Below are 16,066 nucleotides of genomic sequence, written 5' to 3'. Positions count from 1 at the left end.
TCTCCTATAAATGTTTCATACTGAGATGTGGAAAGAAGGGCATGCTGTGAAAATCTGCTCCCTTCTGCATATTAGAGAGTTTGTCAGTAACAGTTGGTGTCTTAACTCAATTAAACACAGGGCTTTGTTATTTACATCTAGAGTAAAATGGCTAATCTTGTGCGCAAGTGAGCCACAAGTGACAAGAAACTGCTGACACTGTTACTTGAATTGACCAATTTCCTCCAGTTGAGAATGCTTGTAAAAACAAATTTTGATGGTTATCAAATCATTTCAAGACTACACTGAACTGAAAAAATACAACAACATGTACAATGCTGAAAATTAAAATTTAATCCTATGCAGGGATTTCAACTACATGGGTATGATCCTTTTTAGTGTGGTGCTGCCTGAGGGCCTCAAAGCTCATGGCACTCCGGTAACAGTTTTCAACCTTGTAGCTTTTGTACAAAGATTAATTTAGAAACTCTGAAGAGTGCCGAACCGTGGCCTTAGCCGTAGTTCTCATCGTGTCTCTTCGTCCTGGCAGAATACCTGCGTTTGTTTATATCTGGCACACCGTGCGCGCGGACTGATACACTAAGCGGCGAGAGCCTCGTAGCCAGCTGTGGCTTGGCAGCGGTTTTACGACACGATGAGAACTAGAGCTTTATTTAGCGGTGTTTTTGTGTGAAAGTAACGCGCTGAAAATTCTCTAAATAAAGCGTGAATGCAGACCGATATCAGAGTTTGGTGGGACTCTGTTTATTTGTGTTTTTGGTCAAGTAAAATATGCCCCGTCTAAGTGCAGAGGAGCAGGGAGGGGGTGTTTGGTAGGTATTCGCGAATCCTCGGAAGAGGACAGGAAATGATCCCGCCCACAACTTAACAACGTATGATTGGCTAAGACAGCTGTCATTGTCAAATTGTGTCCACATTCGCTTGAGTTACACAGGCATTCGTTGCAGATACTGAAGGCCCCGCCTGCTAGAATGTGTCGCTGATTTACCTAGATACCGTCAAAAGGAAAATTGTGATTGGTCCATTTTCCATTTAGTTATATTAACCCATTTTTTGCCAGGACAAGTTTATAAAAATAATATAAAACTCATTGCTATGATTTCATTGAGTAAAATAAATAAATAAAAAGAAAAAATAAAATAAAATAAAGACATAAATTATTTAGGAGTACAAAAATTCTTTCAATATTTTTTATTAGGCCTTCACTGAATACCTTTAAGGCCCAGAGGGTTCCTCTCTGAATCTGAATATATTTCAGTTGTATGACTCCAGAAGATAAAATCCTAATGCTTAGAGTTCAACTTTTCGTCTGTAATTCTGAGGCTATGCCCACACCTGTATGGGTATTTCTCAGCAGTGTTAGAAAGAATGGGGTTACTAACTAACAGAGTTACTAACTAACGGCATTACTAACTATCGGTGATATTAACAGCGTTACTTTTTCCAGTAATGAGTAATCTAATTAATTACTATTTCATAACACCGTTACCATTACAGACAGTGAATTGAGGCGCGTTGCTATGTTTATGACCTGGCTCACTCAGCCAGGCACACGAGAGGAGCTGCTTATAAGTCTATATAAGTATGAGGAAAAGCATGCAGACACACAAGTAATGATGAGTAAAATCATGTCGACTCATATTTGTTTTTGTTTTTTTGCAAAGAGCAGATGCTTAGGTAAACCTTTCAGCACACAGCTATCTGTGTGCATCTGTGTAACCTGCAGCCAGAGAGGATCTTCTGCAGCATCTTTACATCAAACCAACTAGAGGGAGAGGGGTGGATGCTTTTCGAGGTTTAAATGTGTGGCACAAGTCGCTGTTTTGACTTGAAAAAATACTACAGATCACAGGACCATATTTAAAATAAGGGATTAATTGGGAGAAATTACAAGTCAGGAATGGAGTGAGATACATTAATAAAAGCGGGAGAATCCATCCCAAATCAGGAGTGTTGGCAGGTCTATCTAACCTACCTTATTACATTTATGAATGAGTAATTCCTTTACTAATTCAATTACTTTTTGGGAAAGTAACAAGTAACTATAACTTATGACAAGTAATTTGCCCAAAACTGTTTCTTGGTAACCATTTTTTTTTCTGTTCATTTTTCAAAAAGAAAAAAAAAACTATTCACCACCGAGGTTAGAATATTTTTTTCAGCATGAAAAAAATGTGTTGCTGGCATCATATTTAAAATGAGCTGTTTTTTTCATTAAATTAAAAAGTGTTGTAGAATATTTGATTTTTTTCTCTTCTTTTTTCTTTTACTATTTCTATTAAAATAGAGTTAGAATGTTCTTACACTATCTGATTTTTGCAATAATAACATTGTAACATTGTGCACAGAATCCTGGCTATGAAGTTGTGTTTAATGACAGCTCTGTTCTAATTTGTGACTGAATGTTTCTGAACATTTACTTCACACTAAAATGACCTGTACAGTAAAACTGCACAAAAGACCTCACACTATGAGCTTTAATGAAGGAGAGATGACTGAAAGGGATACACTGTGAGACTGGCAGTGGGCAGAGAGAAAGATAAAAGGAGCTACAGACCTATGGAAGTGTAAAATCATAGCGTAATAGGTGGTAGCAATAGCATAAATTAAATAAGAACAGCAGTCAGAAGTCCTGGCACTGACATATAATTCATTCAAACTGAGCAGCAGATTGTATGCCACAGGAGGAATAGACATATTGCTCAGCTAATCTTCTGTAAAGTTCTATTTCCAAACTTAGATTGCTTTATTCATAATTCATTTATATACCTATCTCAGTGGGTTGTGGCTTTAAAGAGCATATTTAAACTACTCGTGTTTCATGCATCTCTGCAGAACTGGGTTGAAGATAAAACGGCTCTACTCACATCCAATCATCATCATGGCCACAGCAAAGATTTTCTCTCCGTCTGTCGTTGGGGCGATGTTACCAAAGCCGATACTCGTCAGGCTGGTCATAGTAAAGTACAAAGAAGTGATGTAGACTGAGTGTTTGTTTGGCCCGCCCTCCCATTTTCCTGAGCCACTGGCGTTGAAGCGGTATGGAGTGCCCACCGTCTCTGCCAGGATGTAGAGCCAGCTGTCCATACGAACAATGTTGGTCTCTTCATCAATGACCTCATAATCACCGATACTGTACCTGGGATACAGAAAATGCAGGAAATAAACAATTATCACGAGTTTTGGACATTAGATTCAAAAAGAAAGGCATGTTTTATTTCTGTCCCAGAAGTAGCTATGATTATGCATCCAGAAGACACACTGAAGAACTGGACATATGAGGTCAATAATAAAGTATATGTGAAAAATAAGGCAAGGCCAACTAAAGCCAATGGTTTGGCATTTAACTTAATGCTAATTTTGCTAATCTGTAATCATATCAAAAGTACCTTAATACAAAAAACACAAGTTTAGAAAATTTAGAGGAATCTCATCAAAACAGACTTTTTTTCTGAGAGGACTTGCACTTCCTTTCTTACAAATAATGATTGATGAGAGTTAACTTTTCTCAGCTCAGTGCTGCTGTTCTGAGTGTGACCATGGAAACCAGAAAAAACCACAGTGAGGGAAACAACACTGGAGCTATTTTTATTGTTCCTGAGTCTGGTTTTGGTGCACTGCCAGTTTCATTCATTCAGCTTTTATTATCCTGCCTGGGCAAATAAACATTGTTTATGATATCAGTTAGAGCCCTGTGTGTGCGGCCTGCCTCGAGGTTTGTGAACTTTTGTGAACATATCTGGAGTTTCGTACACAGAAACATTGTTGATTTCTTCTTCTTTTTTTTTGGTCATGGATAGATTATATGAAAGTCAAATTTAAAGAAGAAAAGATCAAGTGTTTGTCACATCATCACTAACAGATGGCAAGTATTCAACCTTCTCACTCCTTGAAGACATGATAGCATCTGTGCCAGTCTTTATGTGTGTTTACTTGTGTCTAAAGGAATGCTTTTTGACTTTTTCAGAAACAAAATAAGACAAGTACAATACATGATGGAAACGTTATGCTTCTACCACTACAACCCCCTGTCGAATAGATGATCTGATTAGACTTTGGAGGCATCTTCTCCATAAATTTGCATGTTGATTAGGGAAAAACTAACTCTCTTGAAACCACTACAACTCTGAGTTAACCAAAACACACGCTGTTAATGTGTGAACCAAGTATGTTGACAAAGAAATCTGAGTTAATGAATGCACTAGTTAGCTTAATCAATAGCCTCATTATGTTAATTAGTTCTCCTGTTAAAGTACCAAAGTCGTAATTAATGAAGAAGTAAAGTGAGTATTACAAAGGGAATTAAGAAAAAAACAAATAGATGAAAATGAAATGTCATGAACATACCATATGCAGGCTAGCCAGTGAGCCGCTAGTCCAAAAACACAGACCAGCAGGACCAGTACAGCCGCTCCATACTCTATGTAGTGATCCAGTTTACGAGCAACCCGACCCAGACGAAGAAGCCGGACCACCTTCAGTGAACTGAACAAACTGCTGATCCCCTAGACAGGAAACCAAAGAAAGAAAAACAAACATAGAGGCAAATATTAAAACAATTCTTCAACTGCACTCAGTTTCAATGTAATGTACATCAAATTCAGAGCTAAGTTTCAGCTAAATGTGAAAAAACTTGCTTAGTTAAAAACAAAACTGTGACGCTCGAACCTGTGGCGAGATTATGGATATACAAGAAATTAATTAGTATTTTATGAGCACTTTATTGATGACTTAAAAACTATTGTGAAGCTTTTGAGCAGCTAAAAGGTTGTTTATTAATCTAGAATTAATAATACTAATGCAACAGTTTTACATTCAGCCATTTATCATCTTTAGTTTAGTGTTTTGTACTCCACTAAAGATCTTTATATATTATACATTAACTAGCAGATGTAGAAATTTTTAAATGATGTTTTATCCTATCAAAGCAGCAATAATAATATTAATAACAATAATAATAATAATAAGTAAATTAATTAACTTATTTTTTTTTAAATGATAGTACAATAATAATAACAAACAACCTTCTTGGTTCAGATTCAGATCAGATTTTAAACTATAAAACATTGCTTTATTATATAAAGGCCTTGATTATAGAAATGCCAGGGCTCTTCTTATAGAGCTTTATCTAATTCAATATCATGATAATAAAAAACACAGAATCTACAAAATGTCAAATTAATATTTGAAATGAAATACTTTATATTACGACAATGCAGCGCAACATGATTAAATATCACAATTTGTGAAGCAGTTACATAACAATGACCAAATATCATCTAGATGGGAAACACCCACTCAATGATTCAAACAGACAACCCCATCAGTTTACTGGTGGTGTGTGTGTGTGTGTGTGTGTGTGTGTGTGTGTGTGTGTGTGTGTGTGTGTGTGTGTGTGTGTGTGTGTGTGTGTGTGTGTGTGTGTGTGTGCGTGTGTGTGTGTGTGTGTGTGTGTGTGTGTGTGTGTGTGTGTGTGTGTGTGTGTCCGTCCTGGGAGGGGTATTGATTTAGCTAATGTGCTGTAGTGTGCAATCCGAGTATGACTGCAGCGCTCGCTGTCACTTGATCTGATCTAGCTGCATGCCAGACACCTCAGCTTCCCTCAAATCTCTTTACAGACCTGAGCTCCAATATAACTTAGTTATCAGAGGGATCCTGCTGTTAGGCTTTGCTACAAACTATTCAAACACAAAGGGAAGGAGGACCTTTCATCACTGGTTTATTTTTAAAGAAAGCTTACTTAAAAGAGGCCTTATTCATTGTCATGGTCAGATTAGACTGGTTATAGCTTGTAGATTATGCTACATGTAAAGCCAGTGTTAACAAGACAGGAAATAAAAATAAAGGCAACAAGTACAATATAAGCTATATCCGTGTGCTTTTAACAGTCACACATCAGTCAGTCAGTGGACCTGAAAAGACAATCAGGAATGGCCTGGATGTTAAAGCCAACCAGTGCCTCTTTTTCTCTTTCTCTTGTGAAAAGTAAGCTTAGTGAAATGATGCCTTAAGCTTGAAGATGGAAGCTAGAGCAAGAGGCAATTAGCTTAGAATAGCATGTAAGAGGAAGGAACAACAAATGAAAAACAAACAAAAGGTTCAACCTTATGTCTCTTTGAGGTTACTCTCAGATCATTATTTAATAGATTATTTATCAATGATATAATCCAGACAGAACCTAAAAAGAAAAAAAATGTCCGTAGAAGGAACATGCTAGCTCTGTTCTCAGGCTAAAGGCTTTCAACTTTAAGCTAACTAGACCTGAATGAGAAACTGGATGTGTGCATGTGTTCTAGTTTTAACGGCAACTGGATATTTACTTACTTAAAAACAATTAAATACCTATTTCACTCTTCTCTATGAGGGTGAAAGAAGCTAGAGCCAGGAGGCAGTTAGCTTGTTGGCTTAGCCCAGCATCAACAAGGAGAAACTACATTACATTGTTTTTGAAACAGAACCCTCCAGCAGCTTTAAAGCACATTGGTTAAAACAGCTTATTACAATTTACTTCATACTTACCCTACACGAGAGAGAAATTGGATTAGTTATTTCATTACATGTTGTTCAAATGTTTTTAGAGATTCTTTAAAGTGTTTGATTCATGTGAGTTTCTACAAGGTGTATGAAAGGAATTAACCAGTAACGGATCGGTTTTGATTTGGTTTGCTCCACAGAGACAGTTATTTTATTGTGAAGGAAAATCATAAATTCTGGCCTTCGACACCATGGCTGACCACATGAACTAAAGAAAAAACTTTGGGTTTAAAAAAAAAGCTTCTGCAGCTTTAAAACTGTGCAGCACATTTTGCTCTCACTCCCTCTGGTAAAGCACATTTCCAATGCCAGGATGACTTGTTTTTAATTCTTAACTATCACATCGCTGCCATTTATTTGTCACAAATGACATGTATTGCTGACTAGAGGACTGAATCAGCTCTCATGCAGCTTTAATGATGCTGTTTATCATTTTCAAACTGCAGAGCACAATCAGATCAATGTCATCTCCAGGCGATGAAAAGCTTCAGCAGGAGAAGAAGAAGAAAAAAAACAAGCAGCACAAATCTTAACTTGCTCCCTGACATTCACTTCATGCAATGATGCTTCTGCTGTCGTACTCTCACCCAGCACAACAGATGAAATGTCCATGCACGAGTGAATTTCACAGGGGATGAGCAGGGCTTGCTGTCAGACCTTTCATGGGGAGTTAATGTGGCGTTTTGTTTGGTGTGAAGGTGTGTCTACGAGTGAAACACTGGTAAAAAACCAAAACTGTTCTAACCAAACCGAAGCCTACTTGAGTGACAGCTCGGTGATTCCAGTTCTTCTCATCAGGTCCCATGCATGAATACAGGCAGAAGAGGTAGATGAGGGGATGGGCCATGCAAACAGAATGGGGGGATGAAAAAGAAGAAAAACAAATGCTTAAATAAGAGAGAAGATCAGATGTCAGGGATGAATACATAAAAAATAAATAAGAGAAAAATATCTGTGGTTGTAAAACATGTGTAGAATAAGAAAAGCATGCAGTTCTGTGCTAGCTTGTTGCTAAAGCATACAGACAACTACATTTGATATGTTTGTTATCGTCTTTTAGGTTCCCAGTCATCAGAAAGTGAAATGACACAAACAGTGGTGCTAAATCAGTCTCAAGGTGATGTGTGACACTTTACAACAGCCAAGAATAACTTTTCTTAATGATCTTTCTTCTCTGTTCGGAAACCTGTTGGGGGGAAAACAGCCATCAAAATTATTCATGTCAGTCGTTATGGTCTGCAGCGGCAGCAGCGATGTTTCAGTGCTGGGTTTAATAACACGGGCAATTGTTTACCCGCTCTCATTTACCCTCTCCATGGATTGCCTCACAGCAATCTGGAGCAAATTGGAGTCACTGAGATGGTGCAGATACGCAGGGGAAGATGATCCTGGAAGTGAATGGTCATAGCAGTAATGGATGTCAGTTTACAGTACATGTGTCCTTAACGCCATCAAAGGCTAAATGTACCATCCAATGTCACAGAAAATATAAAGCAAAATGATGCTTGCCCCAGAAATCAAAGTGGTATCTGCAAAAGGCTTCATGTCACTCACAAGATGATTTTAAAGTTTAAAGTTAAAGCACAAAATACAAGGAGCACAAACTTCTCATATTTTAAAAAGACTGAGTTAAGATTTTAGTATTTTTCAGCTCAAACTGATAAATAATCATTCAGTAAGCTTCTCTCCTAAGCGCTAAATACTTTAAGCCTGCATGGACAAATGAAATGTTTGTCTAATATTCATTAAATTTGCTGATGTAAAAAAAAAAGCACATATCAAAATAGACTTTTTTTGTACAGCGAAAATGATTCACTGGCATTCACTGTTAAGACTGAACACCAAAACCAGCAAATTTTCCTGCTAACAGAGATTGTTTTATGTTTTATTTTCTGTCATACAATTCAAAGACTGTCAAATGTCAATGTTTGACATGTGACACAATTTTATCACAATTATAACCGCCACCATAGTTTTCCCCCTGAATTTTTTTCCCCTAGTTTTTAGCAAGGAAAATACTTTCTCACCTGGGGGACACTTAGCATGCTCAGATAAAAGGTTTGAAGTACCGTCACTATAATGGACCATTACTTGGTGGGTGACATTTATAAAGCATTTTGTGTGTTCATCAGTTGTGTTCGTATATTTGTGTTATTTTTTGTGTTTATTTCAGATATTTTAATGATTAAGTACCTCCAGGAGGTGCATGATTCTACCAGTGGTTTCACACATTTCCACAATTTTACAGCTTTTGAAAAACCAAGACATACAGCGATGCACCAGCAAAGAAGACGATTTGCGTATGTGTGAAGACATGGGTGTAAATCAAGAGAAAGGGTTTTTGACTTTGTACTTTAAGATAAATGAATTTTCCAAAAGCAACAATATGGCTCTTTTAGATGCTACTCATGGTAAGATTGCATCATTTTTTATTCATGTTTTTTTTTCTATGTCCTAAAATAAAAAAAAGATCAAATAACACCAGGCATATCCTTTAAATCCCTGAAGGCTGTTGTTCTTTCCTTCTGCTGACCCCTGACTCTTTGTGCCCCAGCCAGTTGAACTTGTCAGCATTCAGGACGCTGAAGCTAAAGAACCAAAATGCTCGACCTGCACATTTAACACAGTGCTCTGACCCACTAACAATCCTCTTTTTCCACGCATTATCACAGCTTTTCATATTCTCTTGTACTGTATGTGCTGTCTGACAGTCCCTCAGAGCGCTCAGTGTGATGCACAACGCTGTTAAACGCTGCTGCAGCATTTTATACCACCGCACTGTCGCAATAACACACACTCATCATGAGATGTGACACATGTAAGCACACACAGGCTAACACCAACACACGCAAAGATGCATTAATATAATGAAAAGTAGCAAGTGCAGGAACCTGAGACTCTACTTAATTTATGTGTTCGTGTGTGTGTGTGTGTGTGTGTGTGTGTGTGTGTGTGTGTGTGTGTGTTAGTCGAGAAAGCTCTGGATACTGTAAATAATGGTTTGGACCTGATTCAGAAGCACTTAGGAGATTCATATACAGCTTTGGAGAGGGATCAGCTAGCCTCTTTCTAAATAGATTTACACAAATGCACAAAATATTTTGACAAGTAAGCTCTTTTAGAGTTATTTTCCTCTCAGTTATACAATAAGGCAAAATAGAGGCACTAGAAATAAACATCTCGCTTCACAGAAATGTAAAATAATAGACAAGCTTCAAAATCCCTCAAAAACACCATAAAGCCTGATTTATTCACATTTACAAGTCAACTGTAAAGCCCAGAGTTGCACGTTTGGAAACACATGGCACCTTGGTTTTAATCACAGCAGGTTTTCCCATGATTCAGTGCTTTTGTCAGCTGTCATAAAGTGTTAATGGTTTTAAGGCATCAGTGACAAAGCAGAGGGCTGCAGAGTGCCTCAGTTTAATAATATAACACTCCTTCCCCCAATTAAAATGGGCCAATTATCTCGAGATCCTGTGATAGCTCTCCAGCAAACACTGCCTCATTATGGTCCAACATTTATGAAATCGCAAACAAGCATATTATTATGCTGCTTCATCTGACTCGCTTTTCCACCGTCACTAAAAAAAACAACAACTAAAGCACAGGGCGGGATGGAGAGTAGTTATGAAACGGGTTGATGGCCTAAAAAGATGTGTAATAAGCTGCAAATCTTTTTAGAATTGATCACCTCTGGGATTTTAACCAATTTATCACCAAAAAACTGGAGCATGATGCTTTATAAAGGCGCAAACACTAACATCTAAGAAGTGGGGAAAGCAGATGTGTTTTGGTATGAAAGCTGGAAAAAAGTGTAAATGGGATTGTAAGATATTTAGCATGCTGCTTTGTTCCTGGGTGTAGTAATAAAACCATATATGATAACTTGTTGGACAACAGCCAATATTCAAAATCAGGTGCTTCCTGTGTACAAAAAAAGTAGCATTAACTGGCAAGTAGCTAAAAGCTCAAATTACTGTATGGTGATGTAACGATATAAGGATATTACGAGAGGTGCAAATTCCTTTCTAAGTCAATATGAAACTGTTACTTGATTCAAACAAGCAGTAACAAATCAACCTCAAACCACATGACAGAATGGGCATTGGGGGTGTTACACGACTGGCTCACTGAGAAGGAAATGCTCATAGAGGAGCTACAGGGAAAGAGACCTGACACAGGTGCTGCTTATATTTTCTACTTTCAATACAATGGCAATGAAAAATCACCAATGTTTAGATTTTAATGTGAATGAACGTGTTATTATTAATGTAAATAGTAGGGCTGTCATTTTAACGCGTTAATTAGATTAATTAATTACGCCGCAAATTAACGCGTTATAAAAATTAACGCAGATTAATCCGGATCCAAACCCGCGAGGCGTTCAAAGACGCACTTATTTTTAAATGTCTGGCATTTACAAACTGTTTGTCCTACTTGGAAAAAGTGGTGTTCTCGTCAGATTTTCTAATTTCCGACGGTCCCTGAATGTACCACACTTGATGTCAGCAACATGCTTTGAACCGGGGGAAGAGAGAGTGATTTTTGGGGGACTGCCGTCCACGTCTCGTTTATTCACACGTCCTTTTTGAAAATCTACATAAAATCAACCGTTTGCTCTAGCTCAATTCTGTAAAAAACAGATAATTCTTCACTCTTTACTGCATCAAACACGCCCTGAATGATCGATATTTGTCCTGTATTTAAATCTAAAGAATTCTTTGAAAATTTGCTTCCATCTTCCTGGTGTCATGTTTCAGCTTGGGGCTGCTCTGCACCAATGAGCAACAGTTTGTGTGTTCAGAGCATGTAAAACTGAAAATACTTCACTCTTCTTTGATCCAAGACTTGAACTAAGTGTTTTGTACATAGTTCCTCACAGTTTTTAGCCTTTAGCCCTGGCTCTCCTGACCTCATAGAAGTATAGAAGTTCATATTGCAGTGAAAATTGAGTCCACATCGAGTAAAAATGTGACAGATGCAAAAACCGTCCTAAAAATCAAATCAGTTTATCTTAGGTACAGGACTGTGTAGATTTTGTAAAGACAGAACCATTAAACTTTTTTCATGTGTTCCTTATGCCTCAGGGTACCAAAAATTGTGTTGTATATATTCCCACCTTATTTTAAAATGTTTGTTTTTTTTATGTTTTTTTTAATGTAATTTTAATGTCCTGGAATTCAAATTCCTTATTTTGGGACCTTAAGCAGATATGAGATTAAAATGCGATTAATTAGATTAATTAATGACAAATCCTGTAATTAATTAGATTATTTTTTTTAATCGCCTGACAGCACTAGTTATTATTAATGTAAATAGGATAAAGACCAACCCTTCCCAACCGACTCTTCCCACTGAGCCACAAGCCAGTGTAAATTTGACCAGCAAGTAGGTCGATAAAAAGAGCATTACCATGAAGGCACTACCAACCATTGAATTTGATAGCCAGGAAATAAGTAGGATGATGTATAGTGAGTTGGTGTTATGTGAAATGGAATCCCTTAATGGGTATTCAATGATTGTGTTTGTCAGATACTCTTACTGTATTTAAGCTACTCACAGCCTGTAACACGGTGGCACAACACTGAAATTTTAGCCTGAACCCTGTGTGTGAACTGTAACAGAGATGGCCACCATGTAAACATGTTGAGTTGACAAATATTTCCAGCTCTCTGTTTTTATTTCTGTAACCAGAGCGCTCACCTCATCGACGTTCTCAAAGGCATTGATGACATCATACGGCAGGCAGGACAGCAGGTCAATAACAAACCACGTTTTCAGGTAGTTCATCCGAATAAGTTTAGGATCTGAGATGACTTCACCCGCAGGTCCCACAAACGTAGTGTGGAAGTTTAAAACTATATCCACCAAGAAGATGACATCCACAATGCTGTCCACCACCAGCCACGTCACGTTGTTCTGCTTGGTCTTGAAGGAGACATTGTAAGGAACCATGATGGCTGTGTAGAAGGTGAGGATGAGTATGACCCAGTCCCATGTGGTCTTGAAGAGGCAGTAGTGGAGAATGATGTGGGGAGGGGTTTTTGGAGTCTCCTGCTTGTACTGAGGTAGGATGTCTGAGCCCAGCTGCAGTACCTGCCATTAAGAGAGCGACATAAATCAACACACTGGACAGGAAATTTCTACAGTTCTTTCCCAACAGGATTTCAAAGCTTTGTGAAAATCTTGCAACTCATTAATGTCTGATTTCACAGCAGATTTTTCAGGAGTTGCAGCATAGGGTGTGTTTTTGAGGCCCTTTTCCCTGGTGAAAAAAATCAAAAATAGAAAACAGAAAATAATGAAAAGATAGTCACAAGAAGACAAAAAAATGGACTGTATTTTCAAGGATTTCTTTTAATAGTCTCTGAAAAACTCTGAAGTTTTTGGTTGGTTAGGACAGCTCCTAGAAGAGAGACAATCACTCTGTAGTTATTGTCAGAACAGCACAGTTGTCTGCTTCACTGCAAAAAACGAAAAAAAATGAGTGTCTAACATTCAGCTTTTACTCCGTACCTCAGCTAAGCGGGAGTGCTTGTGGACGTTCTCTCCTTTGTGCACTGTGGGCTGCAGCTGCTGCAGGACTCCTCTGCTGCTTGTTAGAGCTCGAGTAAGTCGGGCAAACTTTCCCCAACCTGAGGATTAGAACACAGTCAGTCAGCCCAAACTTTTACAAGAAGATTTTTAAAACGTCTCTCATACTGGAATTTTCCCAGGGCAACAGCACGTTCCACGAGCCGTGGGAGTTTTGAAAAGGTTCACTGAATCAGACTCCAAAAAAACATTTTCTGTGGTGTTGAACAATTTCTGAGCACATGATAACTGAGCTTATCAAATCTTAATTATTGATGGGGTGTGTTGAACAACTCGTGCTTCAAAGAGCCTTTGAAAAGCCTCAGGTCTCTGCTCTGATAACCTGATTTTTGTAGCTCTTACTTTACAGTAACACCAGAGGAACTCTGATTCTTGTTAATTCCTGTTGGTGGGTGTGAACACATTATGCGGATACAGCAACAGCAACGTTCGAATGTGTACCATCATAATGGTAGCAGGGATAGCATTGGTAGGTGTTCATTTGTTTGAGACCTAAAATGCAGAAAGCAAATTTATATATTTCTTTCAAAATCAGTTTTTACAACCCTCAAAGAATAAGTTTTCCACCATTTCAGCTGTGCCATGGTTGTTGCATTGCTAAACCAACCATCGACGGTTGTCACACTAGAAGCTGGGCAAGTCATTGCATGCTGTCCCTTAAACTCTACCCCCCACATTTCCTATCTTTCTTCAGCTGTACTAGCTGAGAAAAGCCAAAATTCCCAAATGTAACCCCCCAAAAAATCTAAAAGCTGTTTAAAGTATAAAACTTTTGGATAGTTACTAATTAAGCAACCAGAATTGTCTGGCCTGAAAACATTTACTGATGTTAAAAAGCCTTGTCCAACGAGAGAGTTTGTGCAAAATACACAGTGCCTTATTCCTCTAATTCCTCATTCAATGTAGAAAGATTTTGGGTTTACAGCAGGGTTCAAGGTTCACAAATTAAGGTAAACACAGGAAATAAACATAGGAAATCTGAACTATCACTATGTTATACAGTTTTTACATTGTTTATAGAACGAAGTAGAACAAAATACTCACCCAGAAGGCTTTTCCTGATCCAAGCAGTGCTTCGGGGGATCCAAGAGATATTTAGATCCAAAATCGTGCAGCGGACGTCCGTATAATGGGATCCATCGGGGCATAGACAGCGCGCTCCTAAAACCGCATTAATCGTCCAAAAACTCGAGTCACATGCGCAGTACTCTCTGGAGAGCTGACTCCTTTCTTTGAGGGGCAAGCGTAAACAAAGTCTTCGTCAGTTCAGAGGTAATTACAGCCACACAGCGCTGTCTGACTGCAGCAGATATCTAACCCCGAACGAACCATGATGGAATATTGGTGAAAAACACAAGTTTTTGGACAATTAATGCAGTTTTAGGAGCGGCGCTGTCTATGCCCTGATGGATCCCATGATACGGACGTCCACTGCACGATTTTGGATCTAAATATCTCCCGAAGAACTGCTTGGACCATGAAAGACTTCTGGGTGAGTATTTTTTTCTACTTCATTCTATAAACAATGTAAAAGCTGTTTAAACCGAACTTATCCTTTAACACAACCACCTGCTATATATTTTGCCTTTCTTACAGTTTCATGTGCCAAACAAAACATGAAATAAAGAGTCTTAAGAAGCTCCTGTGAAGAATTATCTCAACACAAAAATCTCACCCTTCTTCCCTTTGTTTTTAATAGTCAAATATATGATTTTCCATAAAAAATGTCAAAATAAGCTCTTTGGTAGTGATCTGTCAATCACTTTCCTTAAAAGTCATTCCACCCCAGCAGTTTAGGACTTTAAGGAAACAGGTTATTCAATATCTTAACATGAAATATGGCCTAATGTAGTTTTGAGTTAGTACATCATATTGTATTTCCACTTGCCAAATGCCCTGTCATTCTATGAGTAATAAAGATAAGTCAGATTCCCTGAAAGCATTTTTACGTAAAGAGAAAATAACAGCATTTGAGCCTCTCATTATAAGTGTGATACCACAGGAAAAAGGCTGCTGTAACCTATCCTTGGATATTGAAGCAACAACCTTCAGCAAAGTGCTACCTGCTCAAGCTGAAACCTGAACTACACTTTTGATTTCATAATCCCACTCTCTGCTCCTCCTGCTTTGGCTTATCTGTGCTTGAACTAATTTGTGTTCATTTCTGGCTGCTGTCAGTTACAGTCACACTGTCCAGTGCATCTCTTTTCTTTTGAGAGTGTGTTTGATGTTGTGTAAGAGTTACCTTCATGAGAGGGTGTGTGTTTATCTAAGTGGGTACTCCTGGAACAGATGCACAAGGCAAGGAGTCTAACTTACCACCTTGAGTGGCTGACTGTTACCTCATTTTATAACCTCTGTATGAAAAGTTTAGATCACTTTTTCTGCAACATAATTCTCAAAGAGTGAGTTGTTCCTTTTTTTCTGTTCCTTTTTTTTGTAGAATAGCCTCAGACGGTCTGTTTTTTTTAATTCAGTATTTGGGCAAAGTTTCAGGAGAACATCCATTTTTGTGACAAGGCTAAACTAGATGACTCTGACCTTTGGAAGAATCGTCTTCGATGGGCTGTTTAAAGGCCGTGATGTCACTGAACGTGCAGAGAAACAGGACCACTTTCTCTTGTTCATTTCGTATAGGAGCAATCTTCACAAAAAACCATACTGGTGTCCCTGAAAGTATAAAAAAAAAACATTTTTTGCTGCATCATCCACTTAATTTTAGAGAGGGTGACAAGTGTGCACAGAAATCTTGATCACAGAGTGTGAATTGAATTGTTGTTGACCTCCTGTAACACCTGCAAGCAGAGGAGAGTTACACCTGCAAGTGGAAATACGAAGCTCCACACTGCATTTTCTGGGGGATGGTTTCTCTGGCCCGGTTCGCAACCAATTAGCACATTTCTACAGAGGCAGAAATGTTCTGGGGTGCCTTTGA

General features: G+C 38.2%; 1 protein-coding gene across 2 annotated transcripts in view; it reads right to left on the bottom strand.

Moving 5' to 3' along the window:
* The window catches only part of kcnh1a (potassium voltage-gated channel, subfamily H (eag-related), member 1a), a 41,021-nt gene that overhangs the window by 15,609 nt on the left and 9,346 nt on the right, over window positions 1-16,066 (bottom strand). For both annotated transcript variants that reach the window (XM_074676625.1, XM_074676626.1), the window contains 5 exons: window positions 15,673-15,801; window positions 13,054-13,172; window positions 12,241-12,633; window positions 4,348-4,505; window positions 2,868-3,139 (listed from right to left, as the gene is read on the bottom strand). In XM_074676625.1, coding sequence (XP_074532726.1) covers window positions 2,868-3,139; window positions 4,348-4,505; window positions 12,241-12,633; window positions 13,054-13,172; window positions 15,673-15,801 — 1,071 coding nt within the window. The remainder of the gene's footprint in view (window positions 1-2,867; window positions 3,140-4,347; window positions 4,506-12,240; window positions 12,634-13,053; window positions 13,173-15,672; window positions 15,802-16,066) is intronic.

The sequence above is a fragment of the Halichoeres trimaculatus genome, unplaced genomic scaffold, assembly GCF_033239565.1.
Source record: "Halichoeres trimaculatus isolate MK-OKI-2021-1 unplaced genomic scaffold, fHalTri1.1 fHalTri1_scaffold_8, whole genome shotgun sequence".
In the NCBI taxonomy this organism is placed as follows: domain Eukaryota; kingdom Metazoa; phylum Chordata; class Actinopteri; order Labriformes; family Labridae; genus Halichoeres; species Halichoeres trimaculatus.
The sequence above is the reverse complement of the archived record's forward strand: the minus strand, read 5'-3'. Positions and strand labels throughout refer to the sequence as shown.